The sequence below is a fragment of the Lissotriton helveticus genome, chromosome 8, assembly GCF_964261635.1.
Source record: "Lissotriton helveticus chromosome 8, aLisHel1.1, whole genome shotgun sequence".
In the NCBI taxonomy this organism is placed as follows: domain Eukaryota; kingdom Metazoa; phylum Chordata; class Amphibia; order Caudata; family Salamandridae; genus Lissotriton; species Lissotriton helveticus.
Genome location: NC_136069.1, coordinates 770,256,079 through 770,278,598, shown reverse-complemented (window position 1 = coordinate 770,278,598; position 22,520 = coordinate 770,256,079). Strand labels below are relative to the sequence as shown.

The 22,520-nt window shown below is 44.8% G+C and overlaps 1 protein-coding gene across 1 annotated transcript in view; it reads left to right on the top strand.

The window, feature by feature from the left end:
• Window positions 1-22,520, top strand: part of ABCC4 (ATP binding cassette subfamily C member 4 (PEL blood group)) — a 1,754,849-nt gene that overhangs the window by 1,706,912 nt on the left and 25,417 nt on the right. The window contains exon 30 of the mRNA XM_078657605.1: window positions 612-746. Within this exon, the coding sequence (XP_078513731.1) occupies window positions 612-746 (135 nt within the window). The remainder of the gene's footprint in view (window positions 1-611; window positions 747-22,520) is intronic.

The window sequence follows — 22,520 nt, the reverse complement described above, 5'->3', positions numbered from 1 at the left end:
GTGTGTGGGGGGCGCTTACCAGCTGATATGAGTGCCCAGGGACAGGAAAGGAGAGAGCCATTGAATATAGTGCTCTCCTGCCTCCTCCTCGTCAGGCAATGCAACGCAGCATCTTTGGGTGCTGCGCTGCGTTGCCTTTCAGTTTTCAGAATCTGGGCCTACCTGTTTAAATGTACAATGGGTTTGTTGCAGCTCAAAAGCATTAGGCCTTCTTTTTCGCTATGTTGACACAAAACATTTTCACATCTTGCCTTCCATACATTTTGTGTTTGCATGAACACCTGTCCTAAGAGATTTTTGAAGAAATGCGGAATGCAAACAGAAAATAGGCATCCAAGTGAACTTCCAACAGTTCTTGGCCCCCAGTCCTCTCCCGTAAATCTGACTGCAGTCTAGTGTCTTTACTTAACACCGCAGCCTGCCACCCACTGGTTATGTTTACAATAGGCAGCCCCTCCACATTAAAATGACATAAACCCACAGCAGGCTATCATCAAAAAGGAAAGCGAACAACAACGCAAGCTGTGTTTAAAGGCGGCGCATCATTTTAATGGGCTGCTGCAAAATGGTATGTTTTGATCGGTCCCTGTTTTGTTTTGTTTGATTAACAGGTGCTGGATGCGGGCACGTTGAAAGAATTCGATGAGCCATACGTTTTACTTCAAAATAAAGAAAGCCTGTTTTACAAGATGCTGCAACAGGTGGGCAAGGCCGAGGCTGCTTCACTAACAGAAGCAGCAAAACAGGTAAGAGTTGTAATTAGGATTGTCTGGACAACTTTTGTTTGTGCAAGCAATGCGGTACATAGAATCAATCTCAACCTGTGAGAAACGTATGTAAAACCAGGGATGTGTAGTGCATGAGCATGGCTATTTTGAGTTTGCTTAGTTTGTTTTTTACACACAGTTCTATAACAGTGTGGAGTTTAGCGGTTTTTAAGCAACCCCAAACTTAGACATGTGAATACTACTTGTTAGGAAAGAAAGATGCGACCTCATTGTGAAGGTCTACCACAGCGCCCAGTGGCTCCTATTCACAAACTCTTATCTCATAGTACACTTAGTAGTATTCAAGTTGTACTACTAACATACATCAACATTTCAGTAGTAAATGTGTTAGGGATAATAAAATTGGCTTAAAAATTGGGATTTTTTAGGAATAAATTGGAGGGGTTTATGGAGGAGTAGGATGGGTTAAGGGAGGGTTAGGAAGGGATGAAGGACAGGACATGCACTCACCCACAATACAATATGCCCATTGCTATTCACAAACAGCACTTCTACAGTTACTGTAGCCGAGAAAAAATCAAAACAGTCATGAATGTACTGCAACTCAGAGCTGGATTAAGTTCAGCACACATGGCCAACTACTAGTACTGCAACACCCTCCCATAGAAAATAATGATAGAACCCCATAGCAAATAGTTTTAAAGTAAATTAGCTCATTTTCATTTTATATATAAAAAATATATGTACAATTAGGTCAATGTAAATATATATAACTCATACATAAATATTATTTTATTTTTAAATTATTTAGTTAGCCATTTGATAAAAAATGAATGTAACTATTTTCTTAAAAAATGAATTCATTTAAATGATTTTATATATACCTTTTAGTAACTTTTAGTACATTATAAATGCATAGAAATAATTCATTTTAGGTAGGTATAATTTTTTTAAAAACACATAAAAAATATATCTTTTTAATATACTTACATTTAATAAAAATATATTAAAAAATGTAGTTATTAGTAGAATACCATTTAAATATATTCTACATTAAAAATACCCATATAAAGTGATTTAACATAACCTACATTTTTTTATTTGCTTTCTATAAACTTAATTAACTCCCCTATACTTTACCATAAGGCGATCTCTATCCTTATTGTGGAGTTCTCTGTCACGTGTGCAGAAAGTAAAATACATATGTAAAATCACAAATAGTGGTAACTTTATAGTCGTATTTGAAATTTTTAATGACTCCACTACATATTTCAGGGGGTATGAACATGTAAGTGTGCACGTTTGAGAAACTTTACACTTGCAAATGTTGAATAGACAAAAGCAGAAAAGATCCTCAAAAGTGTAAAAGTACACATACATGGGTAGATTTATTCACATGTGAATCGGCCTGTGGGTCAGCAGGTCCTAAGAGGTACCCATGTTCTGTGTTCATGACATCCTGTTTACATTTTGTGATTGTTAGTTTAGTAGTGATGGTGACCAAGATAGAACTCCAGTCCGGAAGTAGATACTAATACAAATGCTTTTATTCAGAGGAACTTCAGCTTGCAAATAGTGATTTGGTAGGCAATGTGTGCATTACACTGCTTGAATGCACAGGCCTGCGTAGCACACTCGTGACATGGAATTGGATTATATCTGTCCTTCTTCTTCAGCACTTGTGCACTTCCGTTTTCCTCTTCCTGCCTTTTGCCTGTCCTCTTCTTAAGCACAGGAGAGGATCTTGAAAGTACAGAGGAAACAACACTTGTGTCACATGGAAGTCAAGACTGTGCATGCCCCCTCCCCACATAAATATGAACTCAGTTCAACCCTTAACTTTGATACGTTTGTCAGAAGGCTTTGTGAGTCATGGAGACCAAGATGAAGCAGTGGGAGGAGCAGAAGATAAGGAAGAAGAAGTGAAGGAGGAAGAGAGATGAGGGAACAAAAAAAAGGAGCAGAGGATGATAGGTGAGGGGCAAAACAATTAGAATCAAAATCATAGACCATATTGTTCTCTGAGGGAGTGATGTCATATTCCTATATAACAGGTCACTCAGCACATTATTCCTCTTTACAGACAGTGTCTTGATCAGGGTGTCCTTCGACAGAAAATAGTTCAAACAATTTGCTTAATAGGTTATTGAAGTTTGGCAAGTTCTTGAGGATGGCATGGTCATCTAGCCACATCATGAGGACATTGATGCCAGTGACTATGTAAAGTTGGGGATCATAGTTGGGAGCATCCTTGCAGGTCTCTGTGTTTTACTGACACCAAATCCCCTTTGTAAATCAGAGGCTTGATCTCCTTCTCTTAGTGTTGCATGGTCTCACTTAGAGTTGCAAGTGAGGATCAGGTTTACTTTGTACATGTAGGATTACTTTTTAAGCTCCTCAGCAGTGGTTTGACCGACAACTTGGTAGAGTAGACGTTTTTACAAACAGCTCCTTTACGTCTGAATTGTGCATTCTCTGAGCAGCAAGCAAGTGCGGCTTTCAGCATTGAAATCCTGTACAAGTTCTGTCAAATGCACTGACTTCTTGATTGGCTCGGATACTGCACCTGAACGGTCCGGATGATGACTTAATCAGAACACAGAGTTCAACACAAGAAGATTTAGAGCAGGGGCTTAAGGGGAGGCAGAGCGGGCATCAGCTGAGTATGGGAGTGGCCTTGCCAAGCATCTCTAAACCCATTAGTCGGAGAATTAGTAGATACAGACCAAAGACATGATGCCTGTGGAGCACCTGGGAAATATGTAGCACTACAGCACTGACAATGGAGAATGGTCCGTGTAAATAGGGCCTGCAACCACAGATCCACATGGTGTGCCAGTAACCTAAGGTAGACAGAAAACTGTGACGATACCGTCAACACTAGCATAAAAGTTAGTAGAGAGGTCAATCAGAAAATGTATCTGGACAAGGAGGAGGTCGCAGAAAGCCCCATTCCATCAGAGAGCTTGGACAATCACCCAGAGCCCTAACTGTGTATAATCTATGCAGATCTTGCTGCACCCCCTCTCTTGGCTTCAGTGCTACAAACATAACATTGGAAACAGCTCTAGAAGTGTACCTGAATGTCAAAGAAGTAGGCACCAGAGCTAAAACGAACCACAGAAACATTATTAATGTGAGGGTAAGTCCAATTCACAGAAACCAGGTGAATCGGGGTAAACGGGAGCATTCCACGCTGAAGCGCTCAAAGAGAAGGCTGCGCCAAACTTGTAAGATGAGGCATAGGGTGAAGCCAATCACCACGATAAACTAGATTTTACATTGACGACCATTAGAGATTAAACAAGTAACCCGTGAGGCAAAAATACATGCAGTCAGTATAGATCTCATCCTGCTTCGAGCAGACCATCAAAAGAAATAAAGGTGTACAACTCATGGAGCTCATTGACATTGTCTGCTAGTTGATAACAGAGCCTAAGACGCAAAGAAATGTTCCAGGAGAAGCAAAATGAGAATTGTGGGCCTTATGGAGAAAAGGGTTGCTGGCCTGAGCATGAACTCGCCAAAATTTCTCTGCAGACTGTGTCCAAGTTCTTCTCGAATCAAAGACCACACTGAGTTTTGTCCCAAACGCAATACCCAGGATGCCACCGCAATCAGTGATGGTGAACTACTCAACTTTGGAAACTGGCACCTCCTTTGACCACCAGCTTGCTGTGAAGGGCTTAAAAAAGAATAAGGCCACAAAGCGTTCCTATCTCCAGATCACTCAGCGACTGGTTAAAAGTGTTCTCAGGTGGCTGAATTTGAAATACATGCTGTTATTCCTGACCAAATTGAAAATACTGGATGAAACCAACTCAACTTTTTCACAGGTCTAAAAGCGGCTAGAGAATGGTGGGAAAATTGGCAATGGTCGAACATTTCAAAACACTCAAGACTCGTAAACCATGCAGAAGCCAGACACGGGGGAATCCACTAGAACCCTCAGCAGAGCAAGTGCCAGCTGGATACAAAGACACACAAGCCCAGGTCACAATTGCAACTCGGTAAGCCAGATCAACCAGTGAAGCCATAGATTCATCTGACATGACTATAGTAACACCAGGGGCATCAGCTAATGAGGGAGACGATCACCAGGATTCAGACGTCCTCTCAGTAGTCACCACAGTGACTTTTGGAAGTCATTAGTTAGAACACTGTGAAAACTGACATGCCTCCTCACATCCACTTTTGTAATAAGTAAAGCTACAAACACGTATTGCTTCTACAGAGCATTGCCCTTCTGTCCTCATCGACCCCCCCACCACCACCACCATGGGGAAAGGAATTTGCTGTTCTAATCGGGTATGCTTGCTTCGGACAGTAGATGAACATTTGGCAGTATCAGCAAGTGTTGTGAAGCCAGTGCATAGATATGGAACTGCTACCCCTCCCCCTACTTCTCTGAGATTCAGAAAAGGGGGTGGTGATGAACAGAGCGTCTGAATTAAGCAGACCACTCTTACCCAGTCCAAAGATCAGGGCTTGATCCATCACCGTTATTTAGCTCACTGCCCCATCCCAGCTCAGAGCCTGGCTATATGCAAATTAGTCTGTCCCTGGCCCAGTGCATCACGGGAACAGGGCAGACAAAACTACCAAGCCAATTCTTCACCAGAAAGGAGACAAGCTTCCGGGGACCGGTTTCTGCCATTCCAGGCGTCGTCGGCCCGGCTTGCTTGAATCCTGATGGAGCAGTGAGCAAGGGACTCATGTCTGAGTATACCCTTCCACGCTTATGGTGGACAAAATGATTCAGAAAAGGGGGTGGTGATGAACAGAGTGTCTGAATTAAGCAGACCACTCTTACCCAGTCCAAAGATCAGGGCTTGATCCATCACCGTTATTTAGCTCACTGCCCCATCCCAGCTCAGAGCCTGGCTATATGCAAATTAGTCTGTCCCTGGCCCAGTGCATCATGGGAACAGGGCAGACCAAACTACCAAGCCAATTCTTCACCAGAAAGGAGACAAGCTTCCGGGGACCGGTTTCTGCCATTCCAGGCGTCGTGGGCCCGGCTTGCTTGAATCCTGATGGAGCAGTGAGCAAGGGACTCATGTCTGAGTATACCCTTCCACGCTTATGGTGGACAAAATGATTCAGAAAAGGGGGTGGTGATGAACAGAGTGTCTGAATTAAGCAGACCACTCTTACCCAGTCCAAAGATCAGGGCTTGATCCATCACCGTTATTTAGCTCACTGCCCCATCCCAGCTCAGAGCCTGGCTATATGCAAATTAGTCTGTCCCTGGCCCAGTGCATCACGGGAACAGGGCAGACAAAACTACCAAGCCAATTCTTCACCAGAAAGGAGACAAGCTTCCGGGGACCGGTTTCTGCCATTCCAGGCGTCGTCGGCCCGGCTTGCTTGAATCCTGATGGAGCAGTGAGCAAGGGACTCATGTCTGAGTATACCCTTCCACGCTTATGGTGGACAAAATGATTCAGAAAAGGGGGTGGTGATGAACAGAGTGTCTGAATTAAGCAGACCACTCTTACCCAGTCCAAAGATCAGGGCTTGATCCATCACCGTTATTTAGCTCACTGCCCCATCCCAGCTCAGAACCTGGCTATATGCAAATTAGTCTGTCCCTGGCCCAGTGCATCATGGGAACAAGGCAGACCAAACTACCAAGCCAATTCTTCACCAGAAAGGAGACAAGCTTCCGGGGACCGGTTTCTGCCATTCCAGGCGTCGTGGGCCCGGCTTGCTTGAATCCTGATGGAGCAGTGAGCAAGGGACTCATGTCTGAGTATACCCTTCCACGCTTATGGTGGACAAAATGATTCAGAAAAGGGGGTGGTGATGAACAGAGTGTCTGAATTAAGCAGACCACTCTTACCCAGTCCAAAGATCAGGGCTTGATCCATCACCGTTATTTAGCTCACTGCCCCATCCCAGCTCAGAGCCTGGCTATATGCAAATTAGTCTGTCCCTGGCCCAGTGCATCATGGGAACAGGGCAGACCAAACTACCAAGCCAATTCTTCACCAGAAAGAAGACAAGCTTCCGGGGACCGGTTTCTGCCATTCCAGGCGTCGTCGGCCCGGCTTGCTTGAATCCTGATGGAGCAGTGAGCAAGGGACTCATGTCTGAGTATACCCTTCCACGCTTTTTCTGAATCATTTTGTCCACCATAAGCGTGGAAGGGTATACTCAGATGTGAGTCCCTTGCTCATTGCACCATCAGGATTCAAGCAAGCCGGGCCGACGACGCCTGAAATGGCAGAAACCGGTCCCCGGAAGCTTGTTTCCTTCCCAGTATAAGAATTGGCTTGGTAGTTTGGTTTGCCCTGTTCCCATCATGCACTGGGACAGGAACAGACTAATTTGCATATAGCCAAGTTCTGAGCTGGGATGGTGCAGTGAGCTAAAAAACGGTGATGGATCAAGCCCTGATCTTTGGACTGGGTAAGAGTGGTCTGCTTAATTCAGGCACTCTGTTCATCACCACCCCCTTTTCTGAATCATTTTGTCCACCATAAGCGTGGAAGGGTATTCTCAGATGTGAGTCCCTTGCTCATTGCACCATCAGGATTCAAGCAAGCCGGGCCGACGACGCCTGAAATGGCAGAAACCGGTCCCCGGAAGCTTGTTTCCTTCCCAGTATAAGAATTGGCTTGGTAGTTTGGTTTGCCCTGTTCCCATCATGCACTGGGACAGGAACAGACTAATTTGCATATAGCCAAGTTCTGAGCTGGGATGGTGCAGTGAGCTAAAAAACGGTGATGGATCAAGCCCTGATCTTTGGACTGGGTAAGAGTGGTCTGCTTAATTCAGGCACTCTGTTTATCACCACCCCCTTTTCTGAATCACCTACTTCTCTGAGAGCAGTATTAAGATTGTCAGAGGCACCCTTTGGTTTTTCTTCCTATGGGTTGAGCTGGACAGTTCAGAAACAAGCCCAGGGAGAGGACAAGTTAATGTTAATCTTTATACAAATTGAGACACTACCACAAAACACCAGAGCCAGGCAGTAAAGTGGACAACAGGCAAGCTCACTAAAACGCGCAGTAAAACTGGGGGGAGCACAAACCGGGAAGGTGTGTGATGTAGTACCCTAAGGTCATCAGATGAGTAATATATACCCAGATAATGCAGTGGGTATGAATACGTCCAAGATAGTCACCTGGATTGTGACAGGGTTGTGCAATTTGATTGAGAGGTATAGATACGCTCTTACAACCACTGATGTGAAACATAATTTTGAATGCCACTAATAAGAACATCTTTTCAAGTCTGAGGGGCTTAAGATTACTCAAACAGTTGAAGTAACATGTTTTATACAACATTTAATCCTGTGCAGTAGGAGCTCTTCTGTAGGTTCAGTCGAAAGTACCATTCGAACTCACCATGAAAACCATTCACCTGAAAGGTATATAGGTGATAGCTGAAAGCAACCTGGACAGCAGGTATATAGCGATCGCGTGCATATATCCAACCCTCAGCGCTACTAGTGTACTTATAGGAGATGAGAACAGACTTTTTACAACTAGTTCATATACCCACAATATGAGAATATTATTGCCTAGGGAGCATTCTTCTAGGAAGTCAAGACCAGAATACAGGGAGCAGCAGTAATAAAGCTCACAGAAGATTGTATGACCATTGTATGACCTGGGCCTGACATTTGAAACTATTAGACGCCTGCAGAAAGACAATCCTACTTTATCAGAATTCACATATTATTCCTTCATGTCTTGCTTTCCAGACTAGCCATGGTTGTCTGTTCAGAATACATGCATGCAGAACACTTGTTTGTACTATTTCAGACTGCAATCCAGTGTTAGTATACTTTATATGGGAATCAAGGTAAGGGTCTATATACACGCTATATCACTGTATGCAGATAATATTTTACTGTATTTTTGGAATGTAGTGACAGGGCTGCAGCAGACGCTCTCACGCTGCAGAAGACGCTCTCACAACCTGGACACTTGGGTGAGATATCAGGACTGAGAATAGGCGTAGATAAATCATATGAATTCCTCTTGGGACCATGTCTGAGACATAGCCAGTGAGCCTTTCCAGATCTCCCGCTGTTGTTGAAACCTACTAGCTTAGAGTCACCAGGGGTGAACATTTCACACACAGATAAACAGGCTAACAGAGGCGGCTTAAGAGGACCAAAAGAATGGGTGCTCTTTTGGAAGACACTAGCTTTCTCGACTATGGGTAAAATGGTGGCATTTATCTGCCTTATTGACAAGGTAGATAATGAGTGTTCCTTGCAAAGTGGACTCGGGGCATCAAACATGGAGCTGCATTACTTGGTGGCAAGATTGTGGACAAACGCAGATAACCAGGAAATCTAGCACATTTATAGTAAAACAGGTGGGGACTGGTATATGATGTGTGTCCTCTCGAAGCTGCATGGGAGCACTAAGGCGCTGAGGCTTATGCACGTATCCAGGTATTGATGAATAAGAACCTTACAGAAAGCATACACAAAGGTAGCATCTGCCCCAGAGCCTTCTGTAAGGGTGCATGCCCGAGTTGAGAAGACTGGCTTCAAACTTAGACTGGGTAACCTGGATGGAGCCAGGCATGCAGACCATAGGAGACCTGTACGAGGGAGATGTCTTTCACACATTCTCCACCTTGCAAGACAACCACCTGATAATAACAGCCAAATTTGTTACTTTATTGCGAAGGCACATGTTGCAAGGCGTATTTGGCCCAGCAAATAGGTGCCCGTGACTCCCACTGTGATGGACACAGTACTCAAAAGAGGAAGGGGGGGAAAACAGTGACTCAAGTGCATTGGGTGAGACTTGCGTGAAACTGCAGGCGTTGAAAGAAAAATAGTACAGAGATGTCGGGAGAGATCTCACCGATGCAGAATGGCAGATGAACACAGTATATCCAAAAACAGTGTCCAGGAGCAATAGATTTAACTTGAATCACTTTCCTACTTCTTACCTATTGAGTACTCGACCAATTCCACTGGATGTACCTAATTTGTCAGATCAGTCTCCAAGGTGGCCTACTGCACATATTTTTGGGATGTGCAGACATTACACTTCACACAGAAGATTGAACAGATGACAAATAAAGTGATCCTATGCACCCCCAAGGCGTGCCTGCTGTGGCTCGTGACTTAAACTCAAAGAAAATGGATGTATGACATTACAACGCATGCTTTTACCACGCATGCTGTTACAACGCAGTTTTTACAACGCATGCTTTTACAACGCATTGCGCTTTGGGGTGCTGGATAGTGAATAGTTTAATTTACTATTCCAACTCCAGTCCCCATGGACACTAGGGAAGGTGTTGGATAGTAAATTAAAACTATTCCCTATCCTAGAGCGCCCCCCAGTGCAATGCGTTGTAATGGTTTTCGTTGTAAAACCTGCGTTGTAAGAGCACTGCGTTGTAAAAGTTTCGTTGTAAAGGATGTTTCCCAAAGAAAATAGGAATAATCCAAGTTTGTGGATATGGACATTCTCTTAGCCAAAAGACTGACTACCAAGCAGTAGAAAGCTAAAGATTCTTCACACACAGCACAATGGCGGAGAGAGCTAATGGGGAGAGACAGACAAATCAGCAACAAGCAACGACAAAGAGAATAGGTTTAATCGACTCGCCGGTTGTTACTCAAATCTCAAGAAGTTGACCAACAGTAATGATGGCAAGCCACTCTGAATGGGAAAGACTGAGTGGGGCTGAAATGGAAAGTACACATCAGAACTAGTCACAATACGTAACAGCAGCCCACAAGTGTTACTAATATTGCAAATTGCCGGTGGTCAGGTACACGGCCTAGAAGTTTAAAACAGATGCTATTGTTCATGCTGCTGTAGGGAAATTGGGCAAATGAATGACTCTGAAACAGGGACTCCACCCACTAGTTAAGACTATACTACTACGAGTATACTGTACTGTCAATCGCCTACGCATGCATATGAGATCAAAAGCTTCATCTCAGCAATGGACTGAATAGTGGAAATTTATATAAGAAGAATTTATCTCATTGTTTCAAATATTACTTTTAGTTGTGCTACAGCATGGCAGAAGTCTGTACTTGATATTTACCTATAAATTAAGGTGAACCTGCTCACGGTTTAAAATTTTCTAAAAATAATCAAAATATTTAAAAGAAAGCTTTCTCCCAAATATCAATTCAACTAGCAATGCACCAGTAATGCTGTGGTATATGTGTCGCTGTTACCACACAAAGTGTGACACATAATTTCGGATAGGGAAATCGAATGGCCTTGGCTGTTTGAAGTGCCGTTTTTAGTGAGGTCATACATCTCACTACTGTCTCATAAGGCCACAGCGAGGTGACTTTCCTCTGTTCAAAACCTAAATAAACCTACAAATCCATAACACTATTTTCAATTGAATGGGGCCAGTTGGCTACATGGGTATGCCCAACGTTGCAAAGATCTTGTTGAGTGCTGGTGTGACAACAGCAATACGTATCTTCCTGAGTACAGGGGATGATCTTGTGTGCTCCCAGGAAGTGATACTGAAATCAGGTGGAAGGCAAGACACTGCAAGTCTGATCTGTTTCGAGTTCCTGAACCCAAGTAGTAAAACCATTTGCACTGCCAACTAGCTCAGTAATGCTATATGATTTAAAAACATTTTTTTTAAAGCTGTAACTTCCGAGTGTTCCTGAAGTCCATATTATTTTAATTGTTGGAAGCTGATAGCGAGTAATACCAGAAGATAAGAACTATAAACAAACAAGCTTTGGCAACGCCAATATGTCTCGCCTTTACAAGGGCTTTGGTAAAGTGTGTTTTCCATATTGTACAGCAGTGTGGCTGCTGTTTAGCATGGCTAAAAGTTAGTGGCGTGGAGTGTCCGAGTGTTGGAGTGGGGGAGCAGAGTTTTGTAGACTGGATTTGGGAGGAGTAGAGTTGAGTAGAGGGGAGTATATTTCAGTGGTTCATTGGCAGAGAGTGTCATAGAATGCAGTGTCATAGAGTACAGTGTCGTAGAGTGGAGTGCCCTGGAGTGAAGTGGCGTGGAAGAGGCAGGATTGGGTTGGAGTGGATTGAGGTAGTGGGTTTCATTGGATTGGAGTAGATTAGATTGGGGTGGATTGGATTGATTGGAGTGAGGTGAATTGGAGTGGGTGGACTGGATGGGGTAGAATGGATTGAAATGGGGTGAGGCAGATTGGATTGGGGTGAATTAGATTGGTTTGGGGTGGATTGGATTAGAGTAGGATGGTTTGGAGTGGGATGAATTTGAGTGGAGTTGAGGGTGTGGGTTGGAATGGGGTGGATTGGACTGGGGTGGATTGGATTGAAGTGGGGTGGGGTGTATTGGACTTCAGGGGGTAGGGTGGATTGAAGTGTGGTGGGCTGGATAGACTGAATTGAGTGGGGTGGACTGAACCGGGGTGGGGTGGATTGAATTGGGCTAGAGTGGGGTGGATTGGATTGGACTGTAGTGGAGGGGGTGGATTAGAGTTGGTTGAACTGGATGGGGTGTATTAGATTGGAGTGGGGGGATTGAAATGGGGTGGATTGGTTTGGGGAGGGGTGGATTGGAGTGGAGTGGGGTGGGCTGGAGTGGGGTGGGTTGGAGTCGAATGAGGTGGATTGGAGTGGAGTGGGGTGGACTGGAGTGGGTGGATAGATGCACCTCAATCATTTAAGTGCAAGTTCATATAAATGGGGGAAAGCATTGCAAATGTTTCTAAATGGCCACAGCATTATGCCATTCACATTTTGTGAACTGGATTTCTGTAATCACCCATTGTTGCTCGACTGGAAATGGCTACTCTATGTGTTGGTTAATAATGTGAGGAAAACAGCACGTTTTGCAGAATTTACATACACTTGCGTGACAATTCTTCATGCACAACTATACTAGTTTGGCTCTGTGAATCATGTCACAGCTCTGCACTAAATATTTGAAACTATTCTCCAGTGAAAGCTTTGAGAATGGAAGACTCAGCATTAGGATAGCCACATCTCTGTCAGACCGCCTCTACTAGGAACCGCAGCCAAAACTAAAGTAGGTCTTGAATCTTTTTTTATTTTAAAGTATTTTATTGAGTTTTCATACAGGTACATTCGCTATTCTGCTACATGGTACAAGTCATTCTTGGATATAGTTGTTTTGGTTACATTTAGGTGTTATACATGTTAGACTGTACCCCATTCTGATGACTTGTTAGAAAATTAAGGACAGCTTAAAGATAAGGAAAGTGAAGAGAAGATAGGGAGAAGATATCTACAAGAAAACTGCTTTTGCAACGGCCTCGGCCTATTCTGGGCTTGTGTTGATTTGTTTTGTGGGCAGTCACTCCCCTCCAAGAGATCTCACGGGGGTCCATAGGGGTTCAGATACTCGTCCAGCAGTTTCCACATCCCCCTAGTAGCTGGTCTCCAGGGTGAGTGTTGTATTGCGATGCTGTCAGCGCCCCTGAGGTATGTCACCCAATTGAGCCAGCCCTTGAAAGATGTCTTTGCTGTATCCTTTCAGTTGGCTAGAACCAATTTCACTGCCGAGGTCAGTAGTAGATCTAGCTGATCCCTGTCGTGTTGTGAGTCAAGTGCCGTGGTCATAAATGCGGTGGTAAGGGTAGAGAACTCTGGCTTCAGTGTGCACCCCATCGCTTTTTTTATGAAAACGAAGATTTATCCCCCCAGGAGATTTTAATTTTGGGACAGTAGTAGATGAGGTCCCCCATTTCCCTGTTGCAGTTCCAGCAGGTGGCATTTCCCTAAGGCCTATTGTGGCTAGCCGTGCCGGGGTCCAGTAAATCTTGTGAAGTAGGCAAAATTTGGTCTGGGATAGCACTGGGGAGATTTTGTTACGTGGGGAGGAGGCCCATAGTTGAGCCATGTCCTGTTCGCTTAGTGGGTGTTGAGTTGATTTGCGCAGTAGTTTGATGGTTTATTGTTAATTTTGGTGGCACTTGGGAGTAGAAGTTTATACAGGTGTGACACATGGTGTCCTAATCTGTTGAGTTTCACCATATATTGGATCATTGATGGCGTATGCTGTGCTAGTTTGGCTTTTGTGAGCGCTGTTCTTATTTAAAAAAAATTGTAGAACTCGATGTCTGGTAACCCATGTCTGCCTTTAAGCGTTGCGAAAGTAACGGGGTTACATTCCTCCTCCAGATCAGCTGGGTAGGAGATGCCTTTCCTTTCCCATGTGCCATGGACAGGCACTTCACTTCCCCCTGTATTTAATCTTGATGTTGGCCCACAGGGATTCCCATTTCGAGTTCTTCACACTGACTTCCATTTTCTTGTCTATTTTGAGTAGTGCAATTTTTGTGTTTTTGAAAATTAGGTTGGAGGTGTGCTTGTGTTTGTTAGCTGTTAGCAGAGTCAGTGGGTTTTGGTTGTTTATGATGTCTCGCTCGATTGTTAGTCATACTGGCGTGTACCCTTGGGGGTACGTCAGCCGGTAAGCCCCTTGTTTGGCTAGGAAGGCGGTTTGGAAGGTTCTGTGGTCTGCTAAGTGTAATCCTCCCATCTTTTTGTCTAGCCTTAGTTTTTTAATACTTATAGGTGCTTTTTTCCCTCCTCATAGGAATTTCTTGATCTGGTTATTTTACGGTGGAAATTGTCAGTGAGGAGAAGTGGTAGCATGCCTAGCAAGTAGTTGATCATTGGGGTATTCATCATCTTAATCGTTTCTATTCTGTCCCACCAGGTTATAAACTTGGGGGACCAGGACTCCAGGAGTGTCTTTATTTTCTCTAACAGTAGTTTCTCATTTTGTTCTAGTGTGGCTCTAAGTTCGTTTCCAAATTGGATCCCTATGTATTTGATGAACACTGTTTGCCATGTCAGGCCAGAGTTCCCTAGGGTGTCTGGTGGTGTGGATGTTGAGGGGTTTACATTCACATTTGTCACTGTTGAGTTTGTATCCTGAGTGAGTTGAGTATGTGTCTATATTGTCTATCAGGCCCCCTATGGAGGTCCCAGGTTGCTCTGTCACGATGAGGATGTCATCCCCGTAGGCGGCTCATTTGATTTCCACGTTGTTTATTCGGACCCCTTTCACTACTTCGTTAGACTTGATATCTCTAATAAGGGGCTCCAAATCCAAGAGGAATAGTGAGGGGGATATGGGACAGCCCTGTCTAGTTCCACGTTGTAACGTGAAGGGTTCGTAAAGTGACCCATTAAGGACAATGCATGCTCTGGGGGTCTTCGTACAAAGCCAGTACCTTGCCGTATGTAAGCTTCCCCAAGGTTGAATGTGTGCATGCACTGTTCCAGGAAGGCCCATGAGACTCTATTGAATGCCTTCTCGGCATCTAAGGTGATAGCTACCGCCACCGCCAGTTCTCTTAGTCTAGTGTTGTCGTTTGACATTCTTGCATTGGTCGTGGTGTACCTTCTTGTGCAGGGATATATAGGTAAGAAAGTGAGAGTAGAATGATAGTTAGAGAGAAGTTAGAAGAGAACAAGACAGTACCTGTGAGTCCCCCCTCACCCCCCTCCCTCCTCACCCCCTCTACAAAAAAAACATTGTATGCTGAACATGCAACGACAGGATCGCTGTTCCGTTTCCCCTGGAGTTTGCTATATCTGTTTCTGAGATGTATCCTTCCCTCGAGTACTCTTATGTATATATATATATATATAGACACTTATGATACCACTTTTGATCATGCTTTTCGAGCAGACATATTCGACGGTGTGTTCCTCCACTCCGACCCCCTGTGCATTTCCAGCTGAGTTCGTAAAAAGGATATGGCTTTCTTCTCCCTCGAGTTGGGCGCTGAGTGGGATCGGTGAAGCCGCTTCGGGCTATGTCCAAGCTCACCTACATCTGGTTCATATGTCATCTTATGAGTTTGTTATGGTTAAGAGGTAGTTATGGTAGGTAGTTACGGTTGTTAACATAGTACATTACCCACTTGCCCTGCAGGGGCCTTTCAGTTCATTCATTCCACCCTCAGTTCCGGTGATGCTCTTCTCTTGCTGGTGCCTGTTTGGGAGGTCTCCATCTCTTGTTGTGCTGGGCCGTCCAGGTATCTGCTTAATTCTCTCGGGTCTTCGAAGATCTGTGTTCTTCCATTGTCGTTTATCCAAAATCTTGTCATGCCGACAAAAGAGAATAGAATGTTTTTCTTCCTCATCTTATCGCGTTGGGCCCGGAAGCCCTTTCTGATGTCCACTGTTGGCTTTGAGTAGTCCTGCGTTAGTATTATCCTTTGGCCATTCCACTCGATGTGCTGGTTTTTCCGCGCATAGGTAAAGATGGCATCTGTATGCTTCGAGCTTAGCGGCTTGCATATTATTGGGCGTGCTCCTGGCTTTGAAGCTGACCTGAATGTGGGTATTCTGTAGGCTATGTCTAGCTCGAATGGCTGGTCAAATTTGAGGTTAGTGATTTTAGTAAGATGTCCTCGATGAAGGCCAGGCAGGACCCTGAATTATCTTCCACTCCTTCCGGCACCCCTAGGATTCTTATATTTCCCCTTCTGTTCCTGTCTTCCAACTCCGCTGTTTGTTTTTGGAGTGCTGCTGTAGCTTTGGCTAGAGCCTTTAGGTCATTGTTCACCTGCTGGTCCGCATCTTCAGTGTCACGTATTCTCTGCTCCGCAGCTGTAAGTCTGTTGTTCGCAGCATGCATGTCCGCTCTCACTGCCGCTAGTTCTCGCTGAATTGCCTCAGTAGTCTGTTTTGTAGTTTTGGCCAGGTCATGAACATCTGCTAGCTTCTTTAGGATCATCTCTAGTGTGCTATTCATGTCCGGCTTCTGTTTGATTAGTGAGTCTGTTAGGGCGGGTTCTCCCTTGTTCTTTTTTGTTGTTGTTGAAGTCTTGTCTCGCTCCCCGCCATGTTTGTTATTCCTCTTTTCTCCTGTTGCAGTTCGAATCTTCCCCCTCTCCTTTGTGGTGCGGGCAATACTTAAAGGTCGTGAGACAGCCCCCGTTGTGGGTATAGGGTCTGTCTGGGCTCCACTGTTGGTTCAGTTGGCTTTTGTGCTTCGGGGGGGGGGTTCGTTAGCTCTCTTAGCATTTCCTTTTCTCCTCTCGCCACTGTTCTCTGGCGTTGTGTACTTGCTCTGCACTGTTGTGTTGTTTCCCTCTACCTTTTATGCCACTTTTGTGGATCGCACTCCCCTCTCAGTGACTCTGTGGTGTGATGTTCCATGAGCGGGTGGGTCGTTCTGTATTTTGTGTAGCCTGTCGGATTCTCGCTGTTGTGACTGCTTCCTCAGGCATGCAAGCTGGTCTCCCTACGTGTGGCACGTCCCTTTTGTTCATGTGCAGGGGCTTAAACTGGCTTATGGGGCTTTAAGGGTGCTCTTGAGGGAGATAGGGTGTAAGAGCTGTTCGTTGATAACTGTGCTCCTCCGACTCGCCGCTCGTGCACCGCTCCTCCGCTCTCCCTGTTTGCATTGAGCTGAACCTCCTTCCGCTGTGGGGGGGACCCCCACCACCCAGTTGCTCTGGGGTTTTCCCTTGTTGGACTTTTGTTTGGGCCGGATCAGCCTGCAGCGCTCTCGGTTGTGAAGGCGCCTGTTCCCGCTCACTCTGGTCTGTCGCACCAGACTAAGATAGCGGCCGATGCTCCAGTGGCTCTTGCTGAGTTTCGGTTTCATTTACGCCGCCATTCACCCTCTGAGCTGTGCGGTTGCTTAAATGCTATTTTATCACGGTTTTCAGTGCACCCCGCTTGCTCTGTGCCTTGGTGTTTTACCTTGCTGGCCGTTTGTTGTAGGACCACTCACTGAGCGCTGTGCCTGCTTCGTCCACCTCCCCGCTCCTGCTTCGCTCTAAGAGTCCCCCCCCCCCGCAGCGCTACACTCCTTCTGTTGCGTGGTCTCCACACACCACCCGGTATTTCGCTGTTCTCTGTGCTGGCCGTTTCAGTGGTGCCTACCCTCAGGCAGCGGGGTTGCCTCCCCGTGGCGCTTCTCCCCCCGCATCGCTTCCGTCCTTCCGCTGCTTGGACGCCAGCGCCCCCCGGTTGCTTGGGGACTGTTTTTATTTTTTGCTGGTCGTTTTCTTGGGTCGGATCAGCGTGTAGCGCTCTCGGCTGTGACGGCGGCTGTTCCCGCACATGCTGGTCCTCTGCACCCACTAAGATGGCGGTCACCTCTCTGGTCTTTCTTGGCGGGTTTCAGTTTTGTTCACACCGCCATTCTCCTCCTGAGATGTGTTGCGCCCCTCTTTGCTCTGCCCACATTATCTATGTCACTGTGGTAGGTGCAGGGGTGGCAGTAACTTGTCGGTACCTGGGGGGTATTGTTCCACACGTCTCTACGGTTCTGGCTCTGCTTCCGTCCTCAGCTCCTCTTTGATGAGTTTCACTTTGTTAAGTTTCGCTTTTGTGGCGCCATTTTCCTTTCTTCCCTGCCTCCCCAGGCTCTGTCAATTTTGGTCAGTTTCTCCTTTATTTATTGGTTGGGGTTCTCGAAATTGATCTCATCGTCTGCGCCCATCTCTCCAATGTCCTTAAAAGCTCATCTCGCTCTTGGTTGTCCGGAGTTAGCTCTCGGGGTTGATGTTGATCCTCCCAGTATGACGGAGCGGCTGTTTCAGGCAAGCATCCCCCTTGCCGTCCAAGGTGGCTTACTTTCTTGCCGTGCAGTTCATGTGCATGAAGCCGGTGGCATTGTGGTGTCAGCGAATGGGAAAGATGGCTAATAATTTCATAGCAAAGACTTATTTTTGTTTTTTTGTATTTATATAAAGTGCATGTCTACCTGGAGGCTTCCCAGTGGAATTCTGAAGCACTGCGCTGTAAACAGCCATGACTTAAGTGTGTTACTGAATGGGGAATATAAAGTTGAATTTTTGGGTCAAGGAGGAAACTAACCTGGGGCAAGCCTTGTGTAAAACACATAAGGCCTTGAACCTGATTCCTTGATGTACACGTATTTAGCAAATACAAATGAGCACATGTGTGATATGTTTTTGATGATAGTTTTGTGATAGTTTAATGGGCGCTTTATGTTGCCACTTCAGGCGGTACGGATTTTCCTTAGGAAGTCTAAATCAGGTAACTGTAATAGTTTTGCCTGAACAAGATCCCTTCTCCAGCTAGCATGCTGTGTTCACTTCTCCAGCTAGCATGCAGTCTTTACTTCTCCTGCTAGCATTCTGTCTTGCTTATTGTAAGATGCCTGTTTGAATCCGTTGTTGACAGTGGTATGTTGGTGTTAATGAATTTTACTAGGAGCAAACGTCCACCGTTGAGGCAGTCTCTTTGCACTGTTGGGGACTGAAAGCAGGAAAGCAGCGAAAAGCTAGGTAAGACCAGAATATCTGGACTGAGACTTCAGCTAAAAAAGTTATCCTTTTAAGACCCATCTAAGTTTACTCAGGTTTTCAAATTCTTTAAAATTAAGAGAAAGAGAGACACAATTTGGCTGCCCATGCAGAAAACATACGACCCCTTGATTTACCTTATGGCTGACCTTACATTTTTCTCAATCCTGCATTTTTTAAAGCATATTTCTTTGTTCTATTTGGAAGACAGACAAATAAGTCATACATAATGAAGCTAGATCAGCCTCAACAGGTAGCCAATGCAATGCTTGTCTCGCTGACGAGACATGATCATTCTAGTCCAGGACTGTCAATATTATACCGGTGGAAAAAGAACAGCTGATGGATGGACTGCTTAAATTCATCTCAGTCTCGCGTAATTACAATGAACCACATTCTAGTCGACCGTTTTTTGCCTACTATGCCACTCTAGACACACATTGGGCAGTCATCTTAAGGATGTGGACCAGATCCCTGAGTATAGTCCATTAGAGGACAGATTAATGCTGGACCCAATTCCGGAGAAGGCATTGTCCTACACATATAAAAAAAATTGTAAACAACTCACCAGATCTACTAGTCATGGTACGAGAGGCGTGGGAATCCGATGTGGGCCTCTTAGAAGACAATGATTGGGTGGAAGCTGTGCCGAGTCCCATTGAGGTGGCAATTAGGACATGATTCAGACTAGTTCAACTGCGTATACTGCATAGGTCCTACTACACTAGGACACTTATGTTTAGATTAGGGCGTATTTCAACTGAGGAGTGTCAGAGGGGGTGCACTCAAAAGGGAAAAAAGGTTCATATCCTGTGGGACTGCCCTATCATACAGACATATTGGACAAAGGTGGTCCTTATTATGTCAAAAGTGTAGGAACAGGAAGTCCCCTAGGATGCTAGATGGCATATTCTGTGTGTGTCTGGAGAACTGACTTGGCCCAAATATCAAAAAATCTGGCTACAGGTGGCTGCAATGGTTGCTAAAAGAAACGTTGCCGGGGCATGTGGGGGCGATTCAACCGCCTAGGGTCTCTCAGTGGAAACGAGATATGGATTTGTGCTGTGCGGCGGAAAAGAAAATCTATGAAAGCCAGGGATGCCCCAAGAAATGGAAAAAAGTCTGGCAGGGATGGGACGACTATAAGGGGCTTGGGGGGGCGCTGACTAGTTAGGTGGGGAGGGCAACGGGACTGAGTAATTCTGACTATTAATATAATGACGGGTCTTGTTTAACAGAATGTATATGCTATTGAAAATGTATGCAACCCATTGTAAGCGAATGATCATGTTTATGAAAGCTGACTACTGTTTAATAAAAATAAGTTTAAAAAAAAGGATATGAATAGTCTCATGAGCATTTATGTTGTGAGCTGATAAGGCTGAGGTCATAACAGTTTCACATCTGACCTCTAATTTCGTGGACAAATGGATTTCTTACTCTTATCAAAGATGCTACGAAATCCATCATACTAAGAAAGCCATCAGCGAGAGTCTTAAGGTGGTAGATTCAGCCGCATCAGGGAAGCCAGTAGTCTCTAGAAGGATAAAAGCGCAGGGCTAGAGGTGTCGTTGCTTTTGGAGATCTGGAGAGCCTGACCTTTCAAATGGCTGCCCGAAGTATTTTGAAATCTGGCAGCCATGTTGGGTGCTGTCAAGCTGCCCTTATCTGAAAAGGAAGAAACTAGGGGCCTCATTTATGAGGCCTTGCGTCAGTTTTGCGCTGCTGATGCGTCACTTTTTGTGACGCATCGGCGGCGTAAAACATGCGCCTTGTTGCGCCATATTTAAAAAGTGACGCATCTAGGTAGATGCGTCACTTTTTAAACCCCTGCGCCACATTATACCTGCGTCAGGTATAATGTATACAGAGGGGGCGTTCTCCCGCAAAAAGCCTCGTAATAGTGACGCAGTGAAATCTATGAGATTTCACTGCATCACTTTTAGGACGCTGTTGCGTCAAAATCTTGCGCCTGCCTCACAGCAGGCGTAAGACTGACACAAGCCCTTTCACGTGGGGCTTTCCCCATGTGAAAGGACACATTGCTGGAGTTGCGTCACTTTTGTGACACACTCCAGCAATGCGTCACTTTTGCGCTTACAGATACGTCAGAAATACTGACGTATCTGTAACTCCTTGCGACATGATGCGTCATACATTAAATATGACGCATCATTGGTGTCGCAAGGAGTGCGCAGTGAAAAGTGACGCATCGCTGTTTTCACGCAGCGATGCGTCACTTTTCATAAATAAGGCCCCAGGGTAGTAATCTTAAGGGAAGGCTCACAATTGCGTCCAGGCAAAAAATAAACACCTCAGTGAAAAAAAAATACATTAGGATTGCTTTATTTATATAATGCATAAATGAGATATAGAACAACATTTGGGATGATTGAGTGTGCCTTTCAGATCAAAAATAGACCTTCTTGCATTGCAATGCAGGCACTTTATATGAGTCGGTATGTTACTCCAAACTACTAATACAGTGATGGTGAGAAAGACATACTCCATCTGGATTGATCTAAAATGTGATTCAAATAAGTTAGCCACTGAAAGTGTCTAAACCAAGCAAGCCGATGGCTAAAGGGGCTGACCAAGTCCAGTCTAGATACACTATGTCAAGCAGACAGATGCAGTGCAAGCCAGGGCTAACAGCTGCTAACAGACTGTCAATGCAAGCACTGCGTTTGCTGCATGATGCAACTGTGGATTAAAGTTTCCTCATTAGTTGGAAAAAGGGAACACTGAAAGTCGTGAGCAAGGAACACGTTTTAACTTTCTGTATAATACCTTCTGCAGTTAAAGATTACTGTTTGAATATTATTCCAATTTATTGGAAGAACAGCTAGCGTGTTCCACAGGCCGCTTGATGAAGTATGTTTGTGTTTTTTCCAGGTTTGTCTTGGAACACACACAGCGGCTCATCTCAGCGCCACGGTTTGTTCACCTAAAGATAGTGCATTTCCGTGTTTTTTTTCCACAAAAAGCCACGACCAAATCTTTTCACCTCCGCCTTTGACAATATTCCATTTGAAGTCCTTTTTTTCAACCAGCCTTACTTTTTTTTTAGATAACAGCTTTCACAAGTCTTGACATTATTTCATTTTATGTGCATCTGTCAAAGAAAAGAGATATGATACAGTTACTAAAAACTGGTGATTGTGGAACAGAGAAACTTGACATCATTTCATTCCTTTTCTTCTCTGATTCTACATTTGTAAGAAACCCGGTATCTCTTCTAGTTCAGATAGAAATTGGTAGAATTCATGAGCTGAAAGGCTTGGCAGGGAACTGTCCTTTTCTTTGGTGTCATCTTACATTTTAGAGAAGTTGCTTGCGTCTGCTATTGTTCATGCTTTTTTTTTAATTCCCCTTTCATCATTGTTGGGCGCTATCCTGGGATCACATTTCTATGGGTCCCAGCGCTGGTTCAGCAGCCCAAATTAAACACTGTTATATTTTCCATGCATGTGCCCTGAAGTCTGAAAGCTTGTCAATCACAGTTGGTAAAATACAGGGATTAAAACCCAATATTAACATCCAGCCCCATTGTGTTCAATTTGTGTGTG